The sequence below is a fragment of the Vanellus vanellus genome, assembly GCF_965231255.1.
Source record: "Vanellus vanellus genome assembly, chromosome: 5".
Classification (NCBI taxonomy): Eukaryota; Metazoa; Chordata; class Aves; order Charadriiformes; family Charadriidae; genus Vanellus; species Vanellus vanellus.
In genome coordinates, this window is record NC_138910.1 from 52,965,957 (window position 1) to 52,987,922 (window position 21,966).

General features: G+C 40.8%; 1 protein-coding gene across 1 annotated transcript in view; it reads right to left on the reverse strand.

Moving 5' to 3' along the window:
* Positions 1-445: 445 nt before the first annotated feature.
* Positions 446-21,966, reverse strand: part of KIFAP3 (kinesin associated protein 3) — a 76,141-nt gene continuing 54,620 nt past the window's right edge. The window contains exons 19-20 of the mRNA XM_082484711.1: positions 20,521-20,620; positions 446-904 (exon numbers count right to left, since the gene is read on the reverse strand). Coding sequence (XP_082340837.1) covers positions 796-904; positions 20,521-20,620 — 209 coding nt within the window. The 3' untranslated portion in view covers positions 446-795. The remainder of the gene's footprint in view (positions 905-20,520; positions 20,621-21,966) is intronic.

Sequence of the window (21,966 nt, forward strand, 5' to 3'; positions counted from 1 at the left end):
GGGAAGTTGTGGAGAAGGCTCTGCGTCTGGACTCTGAACCAAGTTACAGTGCTTTTTTTCTCTTGCTAGTCCTCAGGATGTGGCTGTCTTCTCTCAGCTCACAGAACTCTATTTGAACACTATGATAAAGGTATTCTGTTGTAGCGTAGTTTCTAATTTTAAGTGTTTTCAAGCATTTAAACCAGCTTGTAAACGTTTGAAGCTCCAAGAGAGTGAATCTGTGCCATCTTTCCATTACTAAAGTCTTCAGATCCAGGACTGGACTCTGGAAACTATGTGTCAGGGCAGTGCCAGGAGGTAACTATGTGTCAGGGACTTAACAGTGTTCAGCTTACTTAAGCCTTAGACCGAATCAGTCCATGTTGAACACCCTTTGCATGAACCATTCTTCTTAAATGCCTTGTAAACCAAACGAAACGTTGGTTAGAAACACATTCACCACTGCTGACCACACAGGTTTTTATATTTAATAGAAATTAAATTAGTAGCTTAATATACATAATGTGACACTTTCCAGTCCAGTAGCTTTCCAATTCTTGCTTTCAAGTCACAGAGCAAATACTGTACAAAAATGATAACAAAGAGCAACCAAAGAGTAAACACTGTCAACTAAAACACTGGAGCCAGAAAGGCTAGGCTTATCTGGAGCTACACACGCCAAAGGATACATAACGATGGACCCATCGTGGTCCAATCATGCATTACCAAGGGACAGATTTACTGCCGGCCACAGCCACACACACACTGATCCCTCCAGGGCAGGTGGCAGCATCCACGACAGCAGACCGGGCTGTTTTATCGTGCTCCATAGCTGTAGTAGTAAGGTTCATCCGGGCGGTATCCATACGCAGTCGCTGGGCGGGCAGGAACCCCTGGCGATTGACCAAATCCATCAACTCCAATGCTACAAAAAAAACAGAGGAGAGAGAAACTGTAGGGTTTTGTGTGGTAGGGAAGGCACACTAGTGCCGGTGTCTCCAACTCTTCTCGCCATGGAGATAATTTTGTGAGGCAACTTTGCAAGCCATCTTCCCCTTCTAGCCAGCACTGCTCTCTCTCCTCTTCTCCTGATGGGAAAAGAAATGCTGCAGAGAAATCAACACAACTCCTGTTGAGGAAAGGCTTTCAGGACAAATAGAAATCCCAGAAGAGACAGAAGTCTTCTCTTTTATCCTTTTATGGATTCACTGGCAGAGCACTTCTGTGACTCAATTTCTCTATCTGTACGTTAAAATTAACATGTCTTTCAGGAAAGGCTTCAAGCATGCTTCTTGCAAAGCCCACTGGTAACCCTGCCCTACACAGCACATCTCAATAATCTGATTTCCTTCCTCCAGTACATTTCTGAAGCCCCTGGGGAAATACCAGCTAGAAACGAGAAAGTGAGAATATCTGGCAGAAAGAATTCATCATATACTGAAAGTCTATGTACTAATGAGACAGAATAATTCATTTTTCATACAGAACAGCATCTTTTACACCTAAAAAGTCCCACAGCAATGAATTAGATACTAAAGCACAAGAACTGTCAGGAAAAGTGGCACATATTTCATGCTCAACAATAACTCTCATGCGGGAGGTAGAGGAAAAATGAAAATTGCCCAAGATACTGGATTACTGCCTACTCATGGTTATGTCACTTTTAAACTTCCACTTCAGTAGAAGGACAAATGGAAAAGGATTCTGATTTATTGTCTGACTAAAGATGCATTGAAAGGAGTTGAACTTCCCCTCTGAAGACTGTCAAAACACAAAGAACCAAAGTGCTTTTGGAGTGGGGAAAAGCTGAAGCTCATTACTGCCAATTATACATATGGAACATGGGTTATGCAACAGTCAAGGCTGGGAAAGAATGACCCATCCAGAAGATGTACAATGGGTGGGCCCCAGGCCCTGGCTCAGCAAAAAGCTGGCACTGCTGAATCGCTTGGACTGAAAGGGCTCTGCTGAAGTGGTGGGGGACCATGTCCATCACTCTGTCCCAGCAAAGATCCTTTCCTTGGATTGTGCCTCCGTGGGGTGCTAGAGAAGGATCCTTGGTGCCTGGTTTCTCAGGAAACTAGCTCACTAGTGGGATATTCTGATAATCACGTGAAGGTGAAAGGTCTGAGGCTGAGATTTGTCCTCTGAGAGGGAGGGGACACAGTCAACAAGCCAAACTGCAGAGAAAATAGTTCTGCTTCACCTGAAGAATTCTTGAGAAATGCAGCACCCTGAAAGTGCTTTGCTGTTTCCACGTCTGCCTGTCTGTATTTGAATCAGCAATGCCCCGTCTCATAACTCGTACATACTCAGTCTGACCTTAAAGGCTGATCAGTCCCTTCAGCACAGCAAAGAGAAGCAGAGTAGCAGTGGTGTACCCTGTAGTGGTGCAAAGCTACGCAAACACACACCTCTGGCTCCACACCTTCCTCTGGCCACCCGTTCCTTCCTGTATCCCCTCCAAAGCTCTATTACTCTTTTCTAAGCCCATTATGAAATGAGCTGGTGACCTCTGAGGCACCTTCTCCATGTCCCTCCTTTGTACCTGGCAAACAACAGCCTTCTCATTAGCAGGCGTGAAGCTTTAAGTGACACCTGAAAGAAGGGATTAAGAGAAAGCCTGTTACTTTGTCTGTATCTAACTCTTGTCTCCAGAAACACGAAACCCTGCACTCACCTTAGTCAGAGGACGGTCCCCACTTCTACCAGTGTTACTGATTCACAGTACGCAAAGGGATTAGACAGACAGCCCTCACACGGACTGCCATTAGGTATAGCTTTCTGAATACAGGCCACAAAGCTCTTCCGAACAAGCCAACAAGGACCTAGCAGGAAGCCAACCAATCTGTTTGGCAGTTCAGAAGAAAACCAAGTTCAGTAACTACTGTAAAACAATGCCGATTCTTTAAAAGAGTTCTTTCAGTACTGTTAGTATTAGGAGTTAATAACATACTTAAAGAAGGTGTAGTGGGATTTGGAAGTGCAGAGTCTAGTTTTGTTGTGCTACTGCAAGTTCCCAGTTGCCAGTGATGCCACACTGGAAGAAGCGGGATCCTTTAAGGCTACCTTTGAACTCAGGAATTCCATTGTTTTGTTCCAAAGATCCTTAAAGCATCTACAATTGATTTATAATGAAAATATTTTTTGATAGAAAAGGCTTTCCTGAGTTTATCTTTCAGTGTTTTTTGCTGTGACTATATGAACATTAGTTGTGGATAATCTGGTTTTATTACTAGTATGGTAGAATAGGGGCTTTTTGCCTTTCTGTTAAGTACTGAAAACTTCATTCTGGAAAGACGTTGTAGGTGAGCAAGCAGGCTGTGAGTCCTGTAGGCTGTGAGTCCTGTCTGCAGAGAGGCTGCTGATGGCAAGCCAAGCTAGCAAGGGCCATGCCTTGGCTTACAGGGGAGACAACAGTAGCCACCCTCAGGTTTACTGTGGCAGAGAGGGGCACAATAAATACAGCACCCCGAGATGTGCCCTAAAGCAGGACTTTCTTCTTAAATGTACATGTGGCTTCTCTTGATGCTGCAGCGCTTCAAGATCTTCTTTTGGTTATATTATTATTACTGCCATTATATACTATCAAACTAAAATAACACTGGGGGTTTTGGGGGTGATGTGTAATAACGACACTAGGCCACGAGGTGGCAATGGGTCTCTAGCACTGCAGGCAAAGCTTTCCCAGCTACTTCCAGTTTTAGTAATCCTTATTCAAAGAACTTTTAAATGTATTTAAATTGATAACGAGAGCAGGGAAAATATGGTTTCAATCACATTCTTAGCAAATCATTTTTTCATATTTTTTTTATAAATGTGTAAGTAATTAGGTAAAGATCCCTAGAGTTTAAACTTTGAGGAGTATCACTTATTTCCAAATGGTTTAGACATATGTTAGTGTCCTGTAGAAAACTGGAAGAGATGGATCAGCTGATAACTGCTTTGGACAGTTAAAAAAATAAAAAGAAAGGAACAGAAAAATCACATTAACACACCTTGATCAAATCACCACTCTCTCCTATCTAAATATTTCTCTTAAGTAAATGAAGGCTTGTCCATGCTTCAGAAAAAAAAAGTTGGCTTCATTTTTACATGTTACTGCTCTTGAAACATACCAGCTTTGCCTATTTGATTGTTTGCGCTGGCAGCCCGTAGCAAAAAGCTTGTCCTCTTAGTTGAAGGAAAGGCTATTGAGCCCAGGAGGTAACGGAGGGGTAGGGCAACAAAACAGCAAACAAAACGTCTGGAGACTGGAGTCTGGCTTACTCATGAGGCTGGCAGGCCAAGGGCAGTGACTCTGCAAGCATAACCTATGGAGGTGGAGACAGGGGTTTGAAAACCAAGTTCTGATGAATTCGTGCCACTTCTGCCAAGAACAGCAGAAGGGCAGAGCCAGGAAAGATGGTAGCTTTTCGGCTGTAAACACTTGTTGGGTAACAGCTGGCCTGGGATCATGATTCGTGCCACGTGTTCTTAGATTTGTACCAGCAATCAACTTCAAAACTTGCTCCTAGGAAAAGCGTGTTGTCGGCCTGATTTGTACAGCAGCAACAGGGGAAACCCAGTGCTAAGCAAAGCAAGCATCAGCCTGTCTTCCCAAAAAGTTAGGGACACATAATGATGCCATTGAGGCAACAATACTCATCCCCAAATTGGTATTTTTCCTCCTGTTAGTCAGCCCTGTTCAACTAGGTAACCAGAAGTGCATGCAATCCCTGTAGTTGTATAGTGGATACAGATCACACACCACCATGATGAACTCCTCTGATAAACAACTTATGCCGTTGCCTTAATCTGCAAGTTAAGGCAGTTTTGTCTCAAAAAAAATGCATGCATGCACACAGAGAAATTGGTGCTTGCTAACCACGTCGTCAAAGCACAACTGCTTCCTTGTGCAAAGTTTACCACCATGCCTGGAGCTGATGGAGTTAAACAGTGAACAGCACAGCTAATTACTATGTACTGCTAACCTCAGTTACTGGTTCATTTTGAGACCCTTTAAAATATGAACTGTGTATTTTACCCCTATGCACTCTCTTAATGATTTGTTTTTTTTAGACTGAAATCACTTCCAGCCATCAGTTATACTCGCGGTCTCTACACATGCACTTCTCCAAGCACAAATATTTCTTTTTCCTATTGGTCTGCCAGCCCTTGTCAGAGCAAATTTCACTTTAAACTAAATGCTATGATACTTAAAACCTCTTGGATTATTCAGGCTGCTAGTGTGATCTATGACCTTCCCCAAATGACAGCTGAACTTTCCAATTTGCTTGTACTGCTGGGGAACTGAAGAACACATGCCGAAGAGGAAAATGTTCCTGATGTGCATGAGTGAGGAGAGATTTCTTAACAGCTCTGCTTATTGATACTTACTCTGATTCATGACATCCAAATTAATAGGGCCATCTAGGATCCTAGGTGCCCTGACATAATTTAAAATGTAAAGACCAATCGTGTCCCCCCCTCACAGCAGGAAATGCCAACCCGCATCCCACTGTGTCCACAAAATACTTACTTTCCTTAACTGCCTCCTGCACACAGAGCCTCGGAGACTAGATAGGCTTTGTGGTATGTCTGGAAGACTTGGCAGCCTCAGAGAGGGAGCACTCTGCCAGCAACCCTCTGCTGGCGTTCCCATTCAGGTATCTTTGCTGCTCGTGAGCGCACGGTACAGGCAGAGAGGCTCTCGAGCTTAGTCTGAGCTAAGGTAATTAGCACCCGAGTGCAGACTCACCAAGGAGCAAGGCTGCTTTCTTTAAGTTTTCCTGATGCGATAGACACCTGAGCCTGTCCACGCTAGCGTTCACACTGTTACCAGTGCTGGTGCTGACAAGTTGCTCTAAAATGAGTACTAATTCCTCCGGCATAAGCAGGGCCTCAGAAAGGCAAGTCCCGGGTCACTGGGGAAATTCTTGGTCAAAACTAACCCCTTGAAGTCCAGCTGGAAATCGCCTGGTAGGATGCATGGATCTCAGAGCAATCCCAGCAAGAAACACTGCTTGAGAAACAGGCTTGCACAGGCACGAAAGAGGCATGAAGCAGTATGGCAGGAGTTGTGCCAGACTGTACTGTAAAAGACTATGTCTGCCTGTGCAGGCAAAGGTGGTCCAGGAAAAGTCTTCACCAGAGGGTGAAATATCAGTTTAGGAGCTTACACTTTAGGGCCCAAATGTCATCCTTTTCTTTGTATTAGTTTCATAATTGGTAACTCAAACTTAAAGCACCCTGAAATCACTGCCCACTGAAAAGGAAACTCAAACTAAGCAGACACGGTGCTCCCACCACAGCCACGATTTCAGCTATGTTTCTTTTCATCCTAAACTTTTCTAAAACCCTGCCAATCCTCTCTCCTTACTCTGCATCAACAAGGCTTATACCCACCTCATGTCTGAAAGGTCCTCAGCTACTTACTAGGGATACAAGTTTTATCATTTTATTAAAAATAAAATCTATTTTATTAAGAGAAAAACTATACATTTATTAATCACCAGGCCCTCTGACCTTGGCAAGACCAAGCAAACACTACAGCGCTCAACTCATCAGCAACCCTACCAAATCCTAATGAAGGAATCCCATCCAAAGTTCTCCACGTGCTCAAGTGAGCTGCTGGGAGGGTTTATTTGCAGGCATAAATATGCAGCCTCTGTTTATACATGTGGCACCTCTTCTTGCTGTCACTGATCACACCTGCAGCTCTGCAAAGCTGCGCCTGAGTATCAGAAAATGGGGTTTAAACCAGAAGGTTTCTGAGCATCCTTCAGAAGCCTGACATCAGCACAGTTCGGTTAACTTTAATAGCTGCTTTGGATTTGGGATGAGAAATAGTTTGATAGTACACTGGTGTTTTTAGTTGTTGTGAAGCTCTCAAGGCCTTTTCTGCTCCTCATACCACCCCACCAGCGAGCAGGCTGGGAGGGCACAAAAAGTTGGGAGGAGACACAGCTGGGACAGCTGGGCCCAACTGACCAAAAGGATATTCCATACCGTATGATGTCATGCTCAGTATATAAAGCTGGGGAAGAAGAAGAAAGCATTATGGCATTTGTCTTCCCAAGTAATCGTTATGTGTGATGGAGACCTGCTTTCCTGGAGATGGCCGAACACCTGCCTGCCAATGGGAAGTAGTGAATGAATTCCTTGTTTTGCTTTGCTTGCGCACGTGGCTTTTGCTTTACCTATCAAACTGTCTTTATCTCAACCCATGAGTTTTTCCTCACTTTTACTCTTCTGATTCTCTCCCCCATCCAAACTGGGGGGGTGAGCGAGCAGCTGCGTGGTTCTAGCTGCTGGCTGGGGTTCACATCGCAAGTTCACAACAACCCCTCCGTTTCCTCTGTACTTCCTCCCTTTATGCACCTTATATTATTGTTTCTAAAAAACACCATCTTCACTCTTAAAACATCCCTCACCTCACCCCAGGCAGGCATTCAGAATTTCATGCAGGGCATCCTTGAAGTCCTAATGTTTCCCTTCTGTGAATCTACTCATGTGTGACAACACTGTTGATAACATATGGTACAGATACCATCCTATATTGTCTCAAACTCTCATGCCATAAACCCCTGTAATCTATAATACTGTATCAAGTTCCTGTGTATAACAGGCAAAACAAGTTATGTTCAGATGAATACTGAAGGCTGCATTTTTCCCTCAGGAGGTACCTAAGCCATAGAAGTGGCACACCAGTCTCTAATCTTGAGACAAGCACAGCATTATAACCTGTACAACTGAGATGCAGTTTTATAAAACTTGCCAACAAGTGACACAGGAGTTTGCCAGCGTCAGAGTCTGCAATTTTCTCTCCTCAGAGTGTTTTTTTTTTTTTTGGTTGGTTGGTTTTTAGGTTTTTGTTTGTTTGTTTTTTGCTTTTGTTTTTTTTTTAAGTGTTGATGAAAGGTGCTAGACCGTAGGTCTGAGACAACGAATGCAGTGCAGGGCAGTATAATCACATAAGGGATGCAGCAGAAGCTGCAGTCCTGCTGGCCCAATTAGGAGACTGGTTAGCAAATGCGGCAGTTCCCTCCCTCCGCAGGTTTCCTCTGTACAGAGACCAGGGTACAGAAAGGGAGGGGGAGCTAGGGGCATCCAGGCCTTGACCCATTGTACACTGAGGATTCAGGCACGGCGTGCATCCAAACACAGGAGATGGGAAATGTTTCTGAATTCCATAGAAAAAACAGCCTTCTATAATTATCTATCAGCTATCTAACAGCTTCTATAATTATCTTCAGGTAAGAAATATTTAGTTAATCCTTCGCACGTACCAGCTAATGGCCACACTTTAACCAAGGTTCAAAGCCTGTGAAACCCATGGACTCTTTGGCCTTTCTGCTGATACTGTCAGCTAAACACTGGACGGGATACCATTTTCAGAACACCAGTCATGAAAGAGTGGAGGGTGTCAGAACGTGACACAAGGCTGGTTGATTTTTCCCTTGCTTAGTCTCTAGCAACTGAGATGATCCTGTTTACTTCTACGTGCCAGCTACCTCTGGTTTTGCTTCGCTGACCATAAATTTTCTGTCCTGCAGAGTAAGAGCACAAACCATGGGCTATGGAGAAACAGCATACAACTGAGAAGCCTTAGAAAAAACAATGTTTCTTTATATAATGTCCTGTAACTGTAGATTCTCCCACTACTGGTAATGACGTTAAACTATAAACCACAAGTCTCTTAAATTCTGCCTCTCTCAGTCCCAACTTTTTCTCCCCTATCTGCAAAGCTTTTTTCCCATGCTTTCTATCCCTCAAGCTCAAGTGGGAGGGCAGTTTTGTGGCAGGGACAGTGACTGTGCAACACTGCATCATACACCAAGTCCATCTCTATGTTAACATTAATATTCAATGTTCCTTAAATAGTAATACTGTATCTGCTCAAAAGACAGAAAATGTCAAAATGAACCTGTGCAATAATACTTTAGCTCCCTTGTGCATCATGATACAGCTTTTATGGATATGATCATGTATCTCCTTCCATGCGATCCAGCTTTCTTCAGTACACTTAATGACTTAAAGTTTCCAGTTGCTCCTGGACTTCATGCCCAGTTGAATCTCAGCACAATACTGCTGTTTCTGCCATTTAATTATAAACAAATGCAAATCTGACAATTGTGGAGAAATGAGCACTGCATCTTCTGTGTCAGGCTCCAGCTATGCACCAAGCAATAAGCATGCCAAAATTCACTGGTGGGGAGGCTGCATTTAAAAAAAAAAAAAAAAAAAAATCCCAACTGAATAGTAAGAAAGCACTGAACTAAAACCAAATGACCTTGCTTAGCCAAATTCAGCAAGAGCCTTGCTTGAAAGCCGTAGAGCTTGCCATCCCAGCTCTGTGAAAGCAGCCTGGGACTCGGGCTCAGTTTCTTGCTCTGTCAGTTACCTGCTGTGTGATCCCGGGCAAGTTGCTCCTTTTCTCCATGACCTCAGGTTCCCATCGAAGTATTGAAAGAACAAAAACACCCCAGACATTAAAGACAGCAAGTGACAAACTACAGCAATGAGAAAACTCAAATTAGACTGACGTAGATAGAAGAGACCTCTGTTTATTCTGTAACACCCCTCAAATTGGAAAAAAAGAACATTTCTCATCTGCTAGAGGCAACAAATCCAGAATACAGCCAGGGGCAACACAGCGACTCAAGAACTCAAGTTGTTTCATATAGCTGTCTTGTTTCTTTGAAGGGCATCAGGATAACTTCATTAGCATTCCCTCACCCAGGCTCACAGCTCCACCACGAGGACGGGGAGTTTCTCAGTTATTCTGCACAGGCTTCGTTAAAAGGTCAAGTGCACAGTCAGAGCTGGAACAGAAACCAGGAGTTCCGACTTTCCATTATAAAGTCGGACAGAAACATCTCCTGTGCTGTTGGCTCAACAACCGGCCAAACCCACTGATTAGATATATCCATTTCTTAAAAATTAATTAAGAATGAAAACAAATTAAAAAAAGCCCTGAGGAGCAGGCAATAAAAAGCAAATATGTCCTTCCCTCCCCCTCTCTCCTTGCACAGTCCAAAGTATTTGTGTCAACTCCATAAAATTGAATAGTACATTGCCTTAATCTTAACTAGTAATACGCCTGGCTTGGGAAGGTTTCAAGCATCTCTCTTACCAAGCTTCAGCAATGTCAGTGTCATGTTGGGTACAGAACCTTCAGCCAACAGCCTGAGCAGAATAAGTGCCTGAAGTGGCAACATCTTAGAGGTGACTGGTGTCACTGACTAGATCAGCTCAGGATCTGGTCCGTGTCTTCCACAGGCTGCTGACTGGCCTTCCCGTTTACAGAAAGGAAGTGTTTCTGGTTTCCTGTGCCAGGTTACCAAGCAGGGTCACTGTGAAAACGTACTCTGAGATAAACAGCTGAAGTGAAAATGAGAGTTTTCAGTGCCCTGCATTGAAGCGCTCATAGTTGAAGAATTATTCCTTTAAATATTTATACAAGTTCCTCAAGTACGAGCACTGCCACTCAGCTCTGCACTTCCATAAAAATGGGGAAAAACGTTCCCTCTTGTGCACAAATACCCAGAAGAGCCATGCCAAGAGGTTACTGACAGATAGTTGTGCTGTCTCCAGGGGGCAGCACCAAGAACTGGGCAACTCAAAGTGGATGATAATCCAGATGCCGGAGGGAAGGAGGGAGGGAGAGGAAAAAAAAAAAAAAAAAAAATCTGTTCTGCTTTAACTTACAGCTGCAGCCAATAAAAGCTTTCAAAGTCTTTTCTGAAAGTTAACATTACTAGGGGATTTGCAGTGTTCACTAGAGCACACAGCAAATGCAGTTGGAGCATTATTACTGATGAATAAACTTTAAATATTTTTTACCACCATAGATGATTGTCCAGATTACAACCACTTTTAAATATCACCACAGAGCCCTAGTGAAGCCTTGTCAAAATCTATCCCAAAACAGTGATGACTAGTGTAAATCAAGAAGGAAGTATATCTCGATGTCTCTTACCACTTCCTTTCTTAGGGCTAAACACTGGATATATTAGGGAACAAGCCAAATACAAATACAGATGTGCAACGTTTTCTTGGAGATCTATACCTTGGAGTAGTAGTATTATGCAAAAATTTCAACTTTAATTAAATGAACTAAAAATAAAGTGCTTCCAGGCCAAAGGTTGGGCAGGGAGTCTTGGAAAAAATAAAACTTAAAAGCTCAAAACTCAAAAGGCAAATAAACTCTGTAAACTTATTTATTATTTTTTTAAATCTTGTGGTTAAAAAAAACATCTTCCAGTTTTCCAGAGGGAAAACAAAAGGGTGGTTCAGTCATACTCGAATGGCTGAAGCTGATAAACACAGATTCGGAGAGTCAAATTTTAGAATCAAAACAATTTTAACTATTTGGTAAAGAAGTTAATTTGATATGTCACATTAATTTTTATACTAGAGACTTGTTTGCAGCACTTGTTCAGTTCATATAATAACCATAAGAAATATCCCACTGACACACAAGACTTTAAAACTACTCATTGTAAGGTTTAATTTTGAATCCAGTGAGCATGCTTATACATAGCATACAAAACACCCTTCACTTTATTACAGTTTTAAATCTTTCTTCCAGGTCTGGCCTTGCAACCACTTGTCTTGATAAAATAGGTCACTTGAAAAAGGAAAACTCAATAAAATGAATTACAAAACCAACAAGATTAAACTGATTGTGCTGTTTTTGTACAGTGCAGCTGAATTCTGCAAATATGCTGCTGGCTGTGGTTTGGCATTTAACAGCATGCGATCAGTGAGAAGGAGGAAATTTTATTCTCATTAACTGTTGCAGATTTACTGCAGTGAAAAAGGGCTATGTAACCTGAGAAGTGACAGAATGGAAAGATCAAAGCAGCAGTCTGGAAACTAAATAAACCTTCTGGCTACTTCCTGCAAGGAAAATTCACTCTGGCAATGTAAAACAGAGTCCAGTTAAAAACTACTCTCAGTTTTATGAGCTGTCACAGCAGCTTGAGTGGTTTGGACCAGTCAAGTTTAGAACATTATATTTCCTTGTTTTTGTCTCAGATACTTCTGTAAGCAGTTTTATAGTTTCTTTTTCTTTTTCTTTTTTTCTCTTTTTTTTTTTTTAAGAGAAAAATAAAATTCTTTTCTTTTGGTTGAAATCGAGAAGGTCACAGCTAAACTCATTAAAAACAAGCAGGTCTTCATTTGCACATTCCATTCCCGTTTACTACATTTTAATATTTTACTTTGAGATTTATAAGCAATGTACATTTGCTTTAATAACTCTTCCGCATTCTGTTCACTTATTGTTTAATATAAGTGCAAATCAGTTTACAGAGCCCAGATGGCTTGTAACCAGGGAGCCAGTCTATTCCTAGTAGCACATCTGGAGGGACTAAGAGCAGCAGACAGAACGTGGGAATTAATTAATGTTACATTTCAGAAGAGACAGACCCAGGTTTGGGGTATTTTTTGCTAAGACATTCCATAGGACTTGAGCTAACTGCTACAGCATTTTGGTATTCTTTTAAAATTCTTAATAGCCACCTAAACCATGTCGGTTAAATGAGGCCAACTGCAGGTGGAATATAGTAAAATAAAAAGCAACTAAAAAAAATGTAAAAGAAGTGACGGCGAGTGAAAGAGGCCCAAGTATCCTATATTCCAAGAGAGCTGAAGTGCATTAAAACCTCAATGCCAACTCTCCTCCCAAACGGGATCTGCAACATGCTGAAAAAATTGCACCTTTAAAATATTCCCAAGCAAGCTATTTCATCTCTTAGCATACTAGTGTAATTGTTCAGAGCAATTAAACAGCTCTTACAGTAAATGAAACAAGTGCAACATGATCCTTCATGATTATGGACCACACACCTTGGAGAGGTGGTGTGGTCTGGTCACTGGGGCACTGTGAGAGCAGTCAGGAGAGCGCTGCTCTACTCCAGGGTCTGGCACCCAACTTTGGATGAGTAAATTCTCTTCTCATCTTTGGTTCCCTGCCCATTTTGACTACCAGCTCCTCTAGGGCGAGGGCTGCGTGTTGCACTGTGGACATCTGCTGCATGTTAGGGGATACAAGGAGAGCTGCTTGGAAGCTTTTCCTGATACAGTCTAAGAACGGAATAATAATAAATAAGCACCCAAGCACATTAAAAAGTTGCAATATAAAGAATACTGTATATGAAGAATATTGTCCTCATCTGGATAGTCCCAAATTACAGGCCGTGCTGGGCCCTAATCCTTTAGTGGTGCAGCATGCACAGACCTTCAAACCCTCAGAAAATCTCATTGATGAATATGGGTCAGAGAAAAATCTTCCTCTTGAATAATCAGACTCTTGGTCTTCAAAAATGCAACAATAACCGTCCACATAACAGCATAGTTTGTTCAAATACACATTAGTGACATCTAAACTGGATTATAATATGATCAGGTTGCAGTATTTAATTTCTACAAACAAATTATTATAAACTAGACATGAAGAAATTCAAGCTCGCATTCAAAAGCTCTTAGAGATGAAGTACTCATGTTCTGGAAGCACCACTCCCACATTTAAGTTGTGAAGGAAAACAACTATACAGTGAATTTTGATTTAGGTCATGATCCAGGATCTGAAGAAATCAAGTGAAGTCTTCCAATAAGCTCATCCCAGATTTTGAACAAGACCCTCCAAAAGACAGCCGTTCCTTCTTCCTTATTACTATCTTTTAGATGCAAGATCTTAATTCCAAGCACATGTACCACTTGAACAGGCACTGATGAGCAAATATAAAATTACCTGCCTGTTTCCCACAAATAGTCAGTAAATGCTGTATTGTCCAATTGAGAAGTGTGCTTTACCTTTGTTATGCCAAACCATGTATCAGAAATTTAGTAAAATCCTGACTGTATTCACTTCTTGAACTAAACTTCTTGAAAACTAAACATGTAGGCAGTTGGGACAACAGAATATCATTAAAAAAAAAAAGAAAAAAAAAAAGACATGACTCTACTACCACTAACAACATTTTTGTGGGATTAAAACAAAACAACAACAAAAACCCCCTTGTTTGTCTCCAGAAACTTCATTGGTTCTGGGCTTCTCTTTAAGGCCTTTTCAAATTCGTTTCAGTGGGATTTACAATTTGCTAATACTGATGTGTGATAAACTAATAAAACCTGCCTACAAGGTTATAGGCCCAATTTACTAATAAAACCTAATTCAATTCTCTTGGGAAATGCAAATTAAATAGCATCCAAATGCTAGAAATTGAGTACAACTCTGCTGAACATATTGCAAAGGCAAAAAAGGTTTTTGTTTGGTTTTGAAATAAAGTTTAAATATGGAAAAGAAAAAGTAACACACAGAACTGTAAGAAATATCACTATGGTAAAATGTTTGAAAGTAGAATCATACTGTAATAATAATTTACACTCTATTAGCTTTTCTTTTCATTAATTAAAAGATTTTATACTTCCTATATGTCTACCTGTAAGACAGGAAAACATTACTGCCTCTATCCAAATGATGAGGAAAATGAGACATGGATACTTTCAATTCTACTGTAGCACAGACCCCACATCAGAGCATGTTTTCTACCTAAGCTAATCTTTCCAAGAACCATGAAACAAAGTTTCTTCTGCCACTGATGGTTGTAAAGGGTTGCCTGAGGCAGCTCACTTTCACTGTCTACTAATGTATTAGTTTTTCCACCTTCAGATGTAGCCTGCAAGATGGCACTTAGCTGCCGAAAGGCTGGGAAGGGAAAGTTCAAACATCTAAATAAACCATGCACATTATCAAAATGTTTTTAAATGGTTGTACCTGTAACTCATATTCTACATTGATAAACAATCGCAAAGCGCGTATTTGCCAGCACCTAATGCAGTTCCTGTACCTGACCTGAACAGGGGCTATTCAGCTGTGACACGACTGGGAGTTCACGCAACACTGCAGGAGCCAAAAGGAATGGAAGGCTACAGACCTAGGTCTTTCCCACATTAAAATTCACATCTGATTTTCATCAGGGTACCCAAGCAAAAAAAAAAAAAAACCACCTGTGGATATGACTATTCTTGCCATTCAATGTAGACTTTTAGCCCATGCAGACATTACACGTGGGTAGCTTAGCTAGAGATAACTTAAGTCACAGTAATGGTCTTCCCTGTGCTCCCACCAGCACCTACAGCCGTGTATTAAGCTACTGTAGCCCACATCATGGCAGTTTGTGTCAACTCAAGACAAAACAGCTTGGTTACGCGTGCCCATACTTGCCAACAGACGCAGCTTAACTGAAGTCGATGCAGACCCATCCTGGCTCCATATATATACTTAGCTCACAAAATATCACAATGACCTGCCATGGCAAAAGGAAGAAATGCAGTTATAGTTTTAGGCTGTAAATCCAGGCAAGAGGAAAGATGTTCCACCAAGAACAGAGACAGACAGTCACCCCATAAAACTGGGTTGTTTTTTTTGACATGCCAAACCTCACCGCTTCCTGGGAAAAACCTTCAATCAGATCTCTGTTGAGAGGAGATGTGAGCACACACACCGGGAAGAGCACACGCACAGAAACGCCTTGTCTTAGTGAAAACGAAGATTGCGCAATGGCAGCTCTGCTACATTTTATAATGAGGTTAAAGGATTCTATGCTGGAGAAAGCTTCCTTGCGAAGACAAAAAAAAAAAAAAAAAAAAAAAAGTTGGCTAGGTCCAGCATTCCTGACTATTAATCTTTCCAAAAGTACAGACAGAGAGGATTTGGGAACTCTGATGAAGATATTAACAAAAAATTGGCTTTCGCACTTGAAGTTTGTACCGTTTTCTGGTTATAGCTGGGAAAGGTTAAAAAGCGGTCTCTTCCCCAAAGGGTAAGAAAAATACTGTGGATATGTCTATTATATTTAGTCATTGCTATTATGTTTGTCTTAAGCAAGTAATTAGTCTCTAGAAGGTGATTAAAATTTGATAAATGACCATAGATTCTTGAAGATGTTTTCAGCTGGTCTTTATCCCTTGCAGCTCAGACACAAAGCTGTCATCACATTTGCCAAAGGTGAGGGATTTTTTGTTTGCTACAATCATAAAACTTTCACTCTATATTAAGAGTTATCAGAACCAGGAGCCTCAAATACAGATTTTAATAACAGATGAAAATTTCAAATCTATGCCTAATGCTCATCTGCTTCTGAAAGACAGTAAGATGATTCAAAGCTGGTAATCTAATCGCAAGAGTCTCTTCCTAGCCAATGAAAAAAATCTGGATACAAGCTGTCAAAACAACCTCCTCAGCCATGCATTTTCTGCTGAATGGAAAACATACCTTATGATCTGTTTGCATTCTGCTCCAAACCTTTGAGGAAAACAAGAGATGCTGTTTATGTATTTTATCACCACTTCTGTGTACATTATATTCTGAAATAATTCTATTTATAGACATCATACACAACAGTACAACTCCACTAAAAGTAGAGTTCAGAAATAAGAGCTGTAAACTAAAGCTGCAAAACACACAAGCTAGATTACCAGAAATAAAGCATTTCTATATCTAGCAATGCCTTGGGTCCCTAAAGTGAGGGTGGTAGTATTAGAAAAAATGCCAACTTTCCAGGTCTTCACTTATGTGCTGCTTCTCCTTAATGCTGACAAGTACTAGAAACAACAATTATCCCTGCTTGCTTCAGGACATGTCCAGAAAAGCAAGCATGCAAGCAAATCTACAAACTGAATTTAGGGCTAGATACTTTTACAATTCCCTTCAAAGTTGCCCTTCAAAGTTGTTCTGTACTTCATGATGCAGGAATTGATCATGCAAGGTACCACTCTCAACTCTTGACAGCAATCAGTATTCTAGGTTTCAAAGGAAAGTCCAAGAAACCCTGTGAAGGAAAGCTAATGTCTCTGAAAAATGCAGCCCCTGAGATACTCCACCTAATTCTCCAGATCTATAGATGTTCTTACTGCTAATACTACTAATTCATGTTTTCCTCTTAAAAAAATATGGGGGGGCAGGGGAGAGGGAACCCTATGCGCTAACCCAGTGAGTGCAGGTGCCTATAAATACCTTAACTTTTTTAAACTCCTGTTTTACTTGACTTCAAAAAAGGACTTCTCTACCCACCTAAGACTGTGCAGCAGATCTAGGTATGCAGGTCCAGTGCCTCCTGGGACAGGGACTCCACAGGACATGGCTGTGATATCCCTGTTGGGTTATAGGAAAGTCAGCCACTTCAGACTGCACACTTGCTGCTCCAGCTCCCCTGAATTATCCCAAAAGTAACACACTGGAGCTGCAATGGCTAGCAGAGGCTGCCCTGGACCTCTGTTAGAACTAGCATCCTGCAGCCAAGGAAGCACATGGTTTTCACTATCTGCTCAACGCAGTATAACTGGTATAACAATCTGATGTACAGCAGCTGGTGTGGGCTGAGCTCCCTTGCACAGATATTATTAAATATTGCTTACGGTGAAAATGTTCAAGGCGACTTGAGTTTGGTTGTGGTCCTTGAAAACCTCTGCTCATAGCCCCATTTCTCTGGCTCCAAAACCTGAGACTGGTGATCAGAACACACTTAAGCCCTGGTCATGCACTGGGGGCACCAACACTAGTTCAACACTAGCTCAGCTTCTCAGTGACATGCAGACACTAAAAAGGTGAGTCTTTCTGGTTGACTTGTTAGGCTCTCCTGAAGACACGGGGAAGTCCTGATCCAGTCTGAGCACAGTGCAAGGACAGGAAATAGCCTCAGAGAAATTAAAAAGGTAACATACCCTAAGTGTTCCTCATAGGAATGCAGAAAGGAGGAGAAAGGATTAGATTATTCAAAGTTGAGTAGCAAGAAGTCAGCTCATGGTTGTCACCTATCTCAAATTTCACAGGATGGTATTAATAACGGAAAAGACTCCTTCAGAACTCATCCCATTGCTTAGCAAACTGTTTCTATTACAGAATTAAAAAGCCTAATATAAAAGGCCAAGACCAGAAGACACAGGCACAATAAATAAATGTATAACAAATGAAAAGACCAAAAATATGCACCTACTCATTATTCAGCCATCTCTCTTTGAACTCACAAAAAAATGTTACTGTTAACTGACTTGCTAGTTATCTATGCAAATCATAACTCAACTTTCTTTAAAAAAAGTTTCTGAAAACATATTCAAATATTAATAATAGAAAAATGAACCGGTTTTATAACAAAAATCTTGATTTATTAAAAGCTGGAACTGGTTAAAAATAAATCCTTGACATAAGGTTCTTGTTAGCTTTAACTGTAAGCATAAAAATACCCTAGAATTATGTTTTGGTATGGATGAAATGTACACTATATAACACATAAAAAGAGCCTTGACTTGCTGCTATTATTTTTAATTAGGCTATCCAGCACGTATGGTTTTACCTTCCAACACCAATTCAAATTTGGGAAAAGGGAGGGTCTGACTCTCCAAACTCATGGGACTGGCAATTCCATGGCTCATGCCTTGGAGCACTAATGCATTTTACATTAGCTCTAAGCATCAGGAAATCCTGGCTTCTGGCGCCAAGAAGTTCAAAACGATAATGACACACATCTGAAAACTAGGATTCGCCATTCGACTGCCAGTATCTATTCTATCAAACAATTCAGTCCTGCTCTGTTACAAATAGGACAGAACATTTGCAGCAGTCCACACTGTTTCCAATTAGACTGTGTGTCTGGACTGCAGATAAATCCATGGAGCAATCATATTGGAAAAAGTCTTCCTAGGAAACAGAATTGTAATAAGAAATATGAATATTTACAGATGCTATCATCAACAGGCAATTACCAAGTTTGTTGTTAACCAAACTGCAGTTTTTCTCCGTTTTCTTTCTTGAGGTGAGCCTCCAAAATTCTACAAATACTTAACTAGGTATACACCAGATGTATTTTGCTACTCATTTTAGTTGGAATACAATCAGATGAAAAATCAGCTTAATAACATAGCTCCCTGATAAAGGACTGAAATTTGAGGCTGAGTGATCTACTTTAACTTTTACCTAAGGACACTGGATTTTTTTTTTTTTGCCCCAGCTGAAAGCTTTCTGGCAAAACAAGAGCATCTTGACTGGGGCTACATCTAAGTTTACTGGAAACAAAGGAGCCTGCAAGCTACATCCTACACACCTTTCCCCCCCACCTCCAGGGGGGTATGAAGACTGTTGGAACCACATACCAATACAATGTGCTGGTTAATACAGAAATCTGTCATCTCTTGGGTGGTGTGTATTTTAAAGTTGAAAATGGTAAGTCACATAGTAAGACCCCATATAGCTCATTCCCTCAGTTTCTCTATCACCTGAATGCTCTGAAACAAAGACTGCGCATTTGGAAACAATCAGCACCAAAATCCCCTCCCCAAACATAGGATCCATGGAAAGGGTTACACACTAGTCTGAACTTGATCCTTATAAACACTTCCCTTTTTCAAGAGGATCCATCTCTTAAGTCCTACCTTTTTTTCCTGATCTGAGCATTTTAGTTACTTTGATTTGTTCTTAAAAATGTTACCACCATTCCACCCTTGCTGAATGTTCAGCTTTCTGGTGCATCACAGGTAGAATAAACAAACAAGTCTAACTGTCCACTGCCCTCTAACAATTACAAGAAGCCAAACGTAAGGGAGAAAAATCTTTTTTGCTTCAGCTGTAAACACTGTGAATTACTCATATTTTACAAACTGTGACTAAGTTGTAAGTGGTAAAAATAACATTCTTCCTTCGGAAAGAAACAACTTCAACCACAGGGCTGGGCATGTCCAGATAGCATCCTGTTAAAGTGAATGCTGTACCTTGACTGTAAAGTGTTTGAAATATTTCCTGCTAATGAGTATGCATAATTCATGCTCTATAAAAGACATTTTCTAAACACTACAGGATCTATGAAGATTTCATTCTTTGAAATGAGTCTTTTATATTTTGAATTCATGGGAGAAGTCTACTCAGAAATTCAAACTGGAACAGCTTGCTAACATTCAGAGAAGGAGACATCATTGACCAGAGGGGGAACTCAGAGAAACAACTCCCAAAAGTCAAGCCGGCATCTTTTGCTCATCAAGCAAATTTTCAAAGCACCATCAGTAATCTAACTGAGAATACCTTGGGAAGACTTTAGGTTAAGGGAAAGAAAAACAGCAAACAAACCAACAAAACCACAAAACAAAGAACAAACCCACAGATATAGTTTTGGCAGCTGAGAGACTTATTTATAACAATTTAAGAATATCGGAAACAAAAGTCTTCTAGGTAATCAGCAGTTTAAGCCTTTCTTTAGGCATTTCTCAACAACAACGTCTGAATAGTATTTGAGTAACTGCTGTAACATGTAGTGAGTTGTGTATTCTAGTTTTACTTTTCCTATTTGACAGCTTTTGGAAAGCTATGATGTATTACAACATACATGTTAATACATTAAAAGAAACATGTAATTCAGAAGGCAGACTAGAACTGCTTTTTCAGTGTAAACCATTCCCACTGCTATGAGAGCAAAAATTGTTGAACACCACAAATGAAGCCCTATAAGGGAACTGGAATAGCCATTGCTGGATTATACGCATTCTTTACAATCAGCAATTTACCTGCTAGAGAAGGGGTGCTGCCCAACGATGTCTCCATTCTGAAGATGGTAATCACTGAAGAAATCCGGACTCACCGCTCCATCAGGGGCTATTAGGCCATCTACAAAAACAAGAAAGATACAGTGACTGTATGAAGAAGCATGAACTCAGGGGAAGTGGGCAACACGACCCGTACTGGTTTGTCTTAGGAATTCATTAGCAACAATATTTCTGGGAGGAATATCAAGCAAAAATAGTACTGAAATAATACTGAAAGCTAGCAACTTTAATTACACAAAAACCTCACTAGGACTCCAAGTAGCTCAGCCTACTGCCCTGAAAAAACCCTGTACCTAAGAAATATTCTTTTACCCCTTCTTCCTGAGGTCTGTAAAGGTTATATAAGGACCCATCTTATCTGTCCCATCATGAAAGTGAGCCCAGAGAAAAAGTAACGAGAAGGATCAAACATTAATCTGGGCCAGGAGCATAAAAGTAGAAAAGCAGCAAAGGTCTTAATTGTTCAGACTCTACCCTTCACCACTGTATCTCTTAAAATTGTTTAAGAAAAACAGGAAAGCAGCTTCAAATCTATTTATCTCCCCCATATTTTAATGTCTTCTAGCTATTTCCAAAAAGGGTGGTCTTTTTACATGATAGCCTCTCAAGAACATGGGTTACAGTTTTCTTTTGCTTCCTATATATTAAAGCACTTGCGTATGAAGATGCAGATATTTGTAAAGCCAGTAGTATTCCTTAAAGGCTTCACAGTCTCTCCTTGCTTTACAAGGAAGAGAAGAAAATCAGGGGCTAACATTTTCCCCTCTGTTACATCAGTGTAAATCCAGAGTGTCTTTGAAGTAAAGTCAGTGAACTGACCCCAGTTGAACAAGAGCCCAGCTTAACTCTTTCCTGTTCCCATTCACAAACCACATTTCTTGTTAATATTAAGGGTAAGTATTTCTTACTTGGTAATTAGTATTAGGCCCTAATCAGATAAAGCAAGCCATTTCATTAAAACAGACCCTACTTCAGTTTATTTCCATTACTGTATGAAAACGATCCCAGACTTGCAGTGCAGAAAGCATCCCAATAAAAGCAGGGAAGAAACAGGTACATTCAGACTGATACTTTAATAGTTTAACAAAAGAGAGAGGGATTCCTAATGACTAGGAAGTTACAAATGCCATTCCACTTTAAAGAGAGAGAGATAAGATCCAGGGAGTCACAGGCCACTCAGCTTAACCTCTGTGGTTTCAAAACTACTAAAACTGCCTGTGCAGGAAGCAGTGGAAAGTTACTTACAGACACAAGGGCTCAGAGATGACGACTCAGGCATTCAAACAAATCTCCCTGTGCTTTATGAATTTACCTGATGTTTTTTGAAGATAATATAGTGACAAATGATAAAAGGAATAGAATTGACACAGTTAGATTTTGAACAGACATTTGATGAGGTGCTACAGA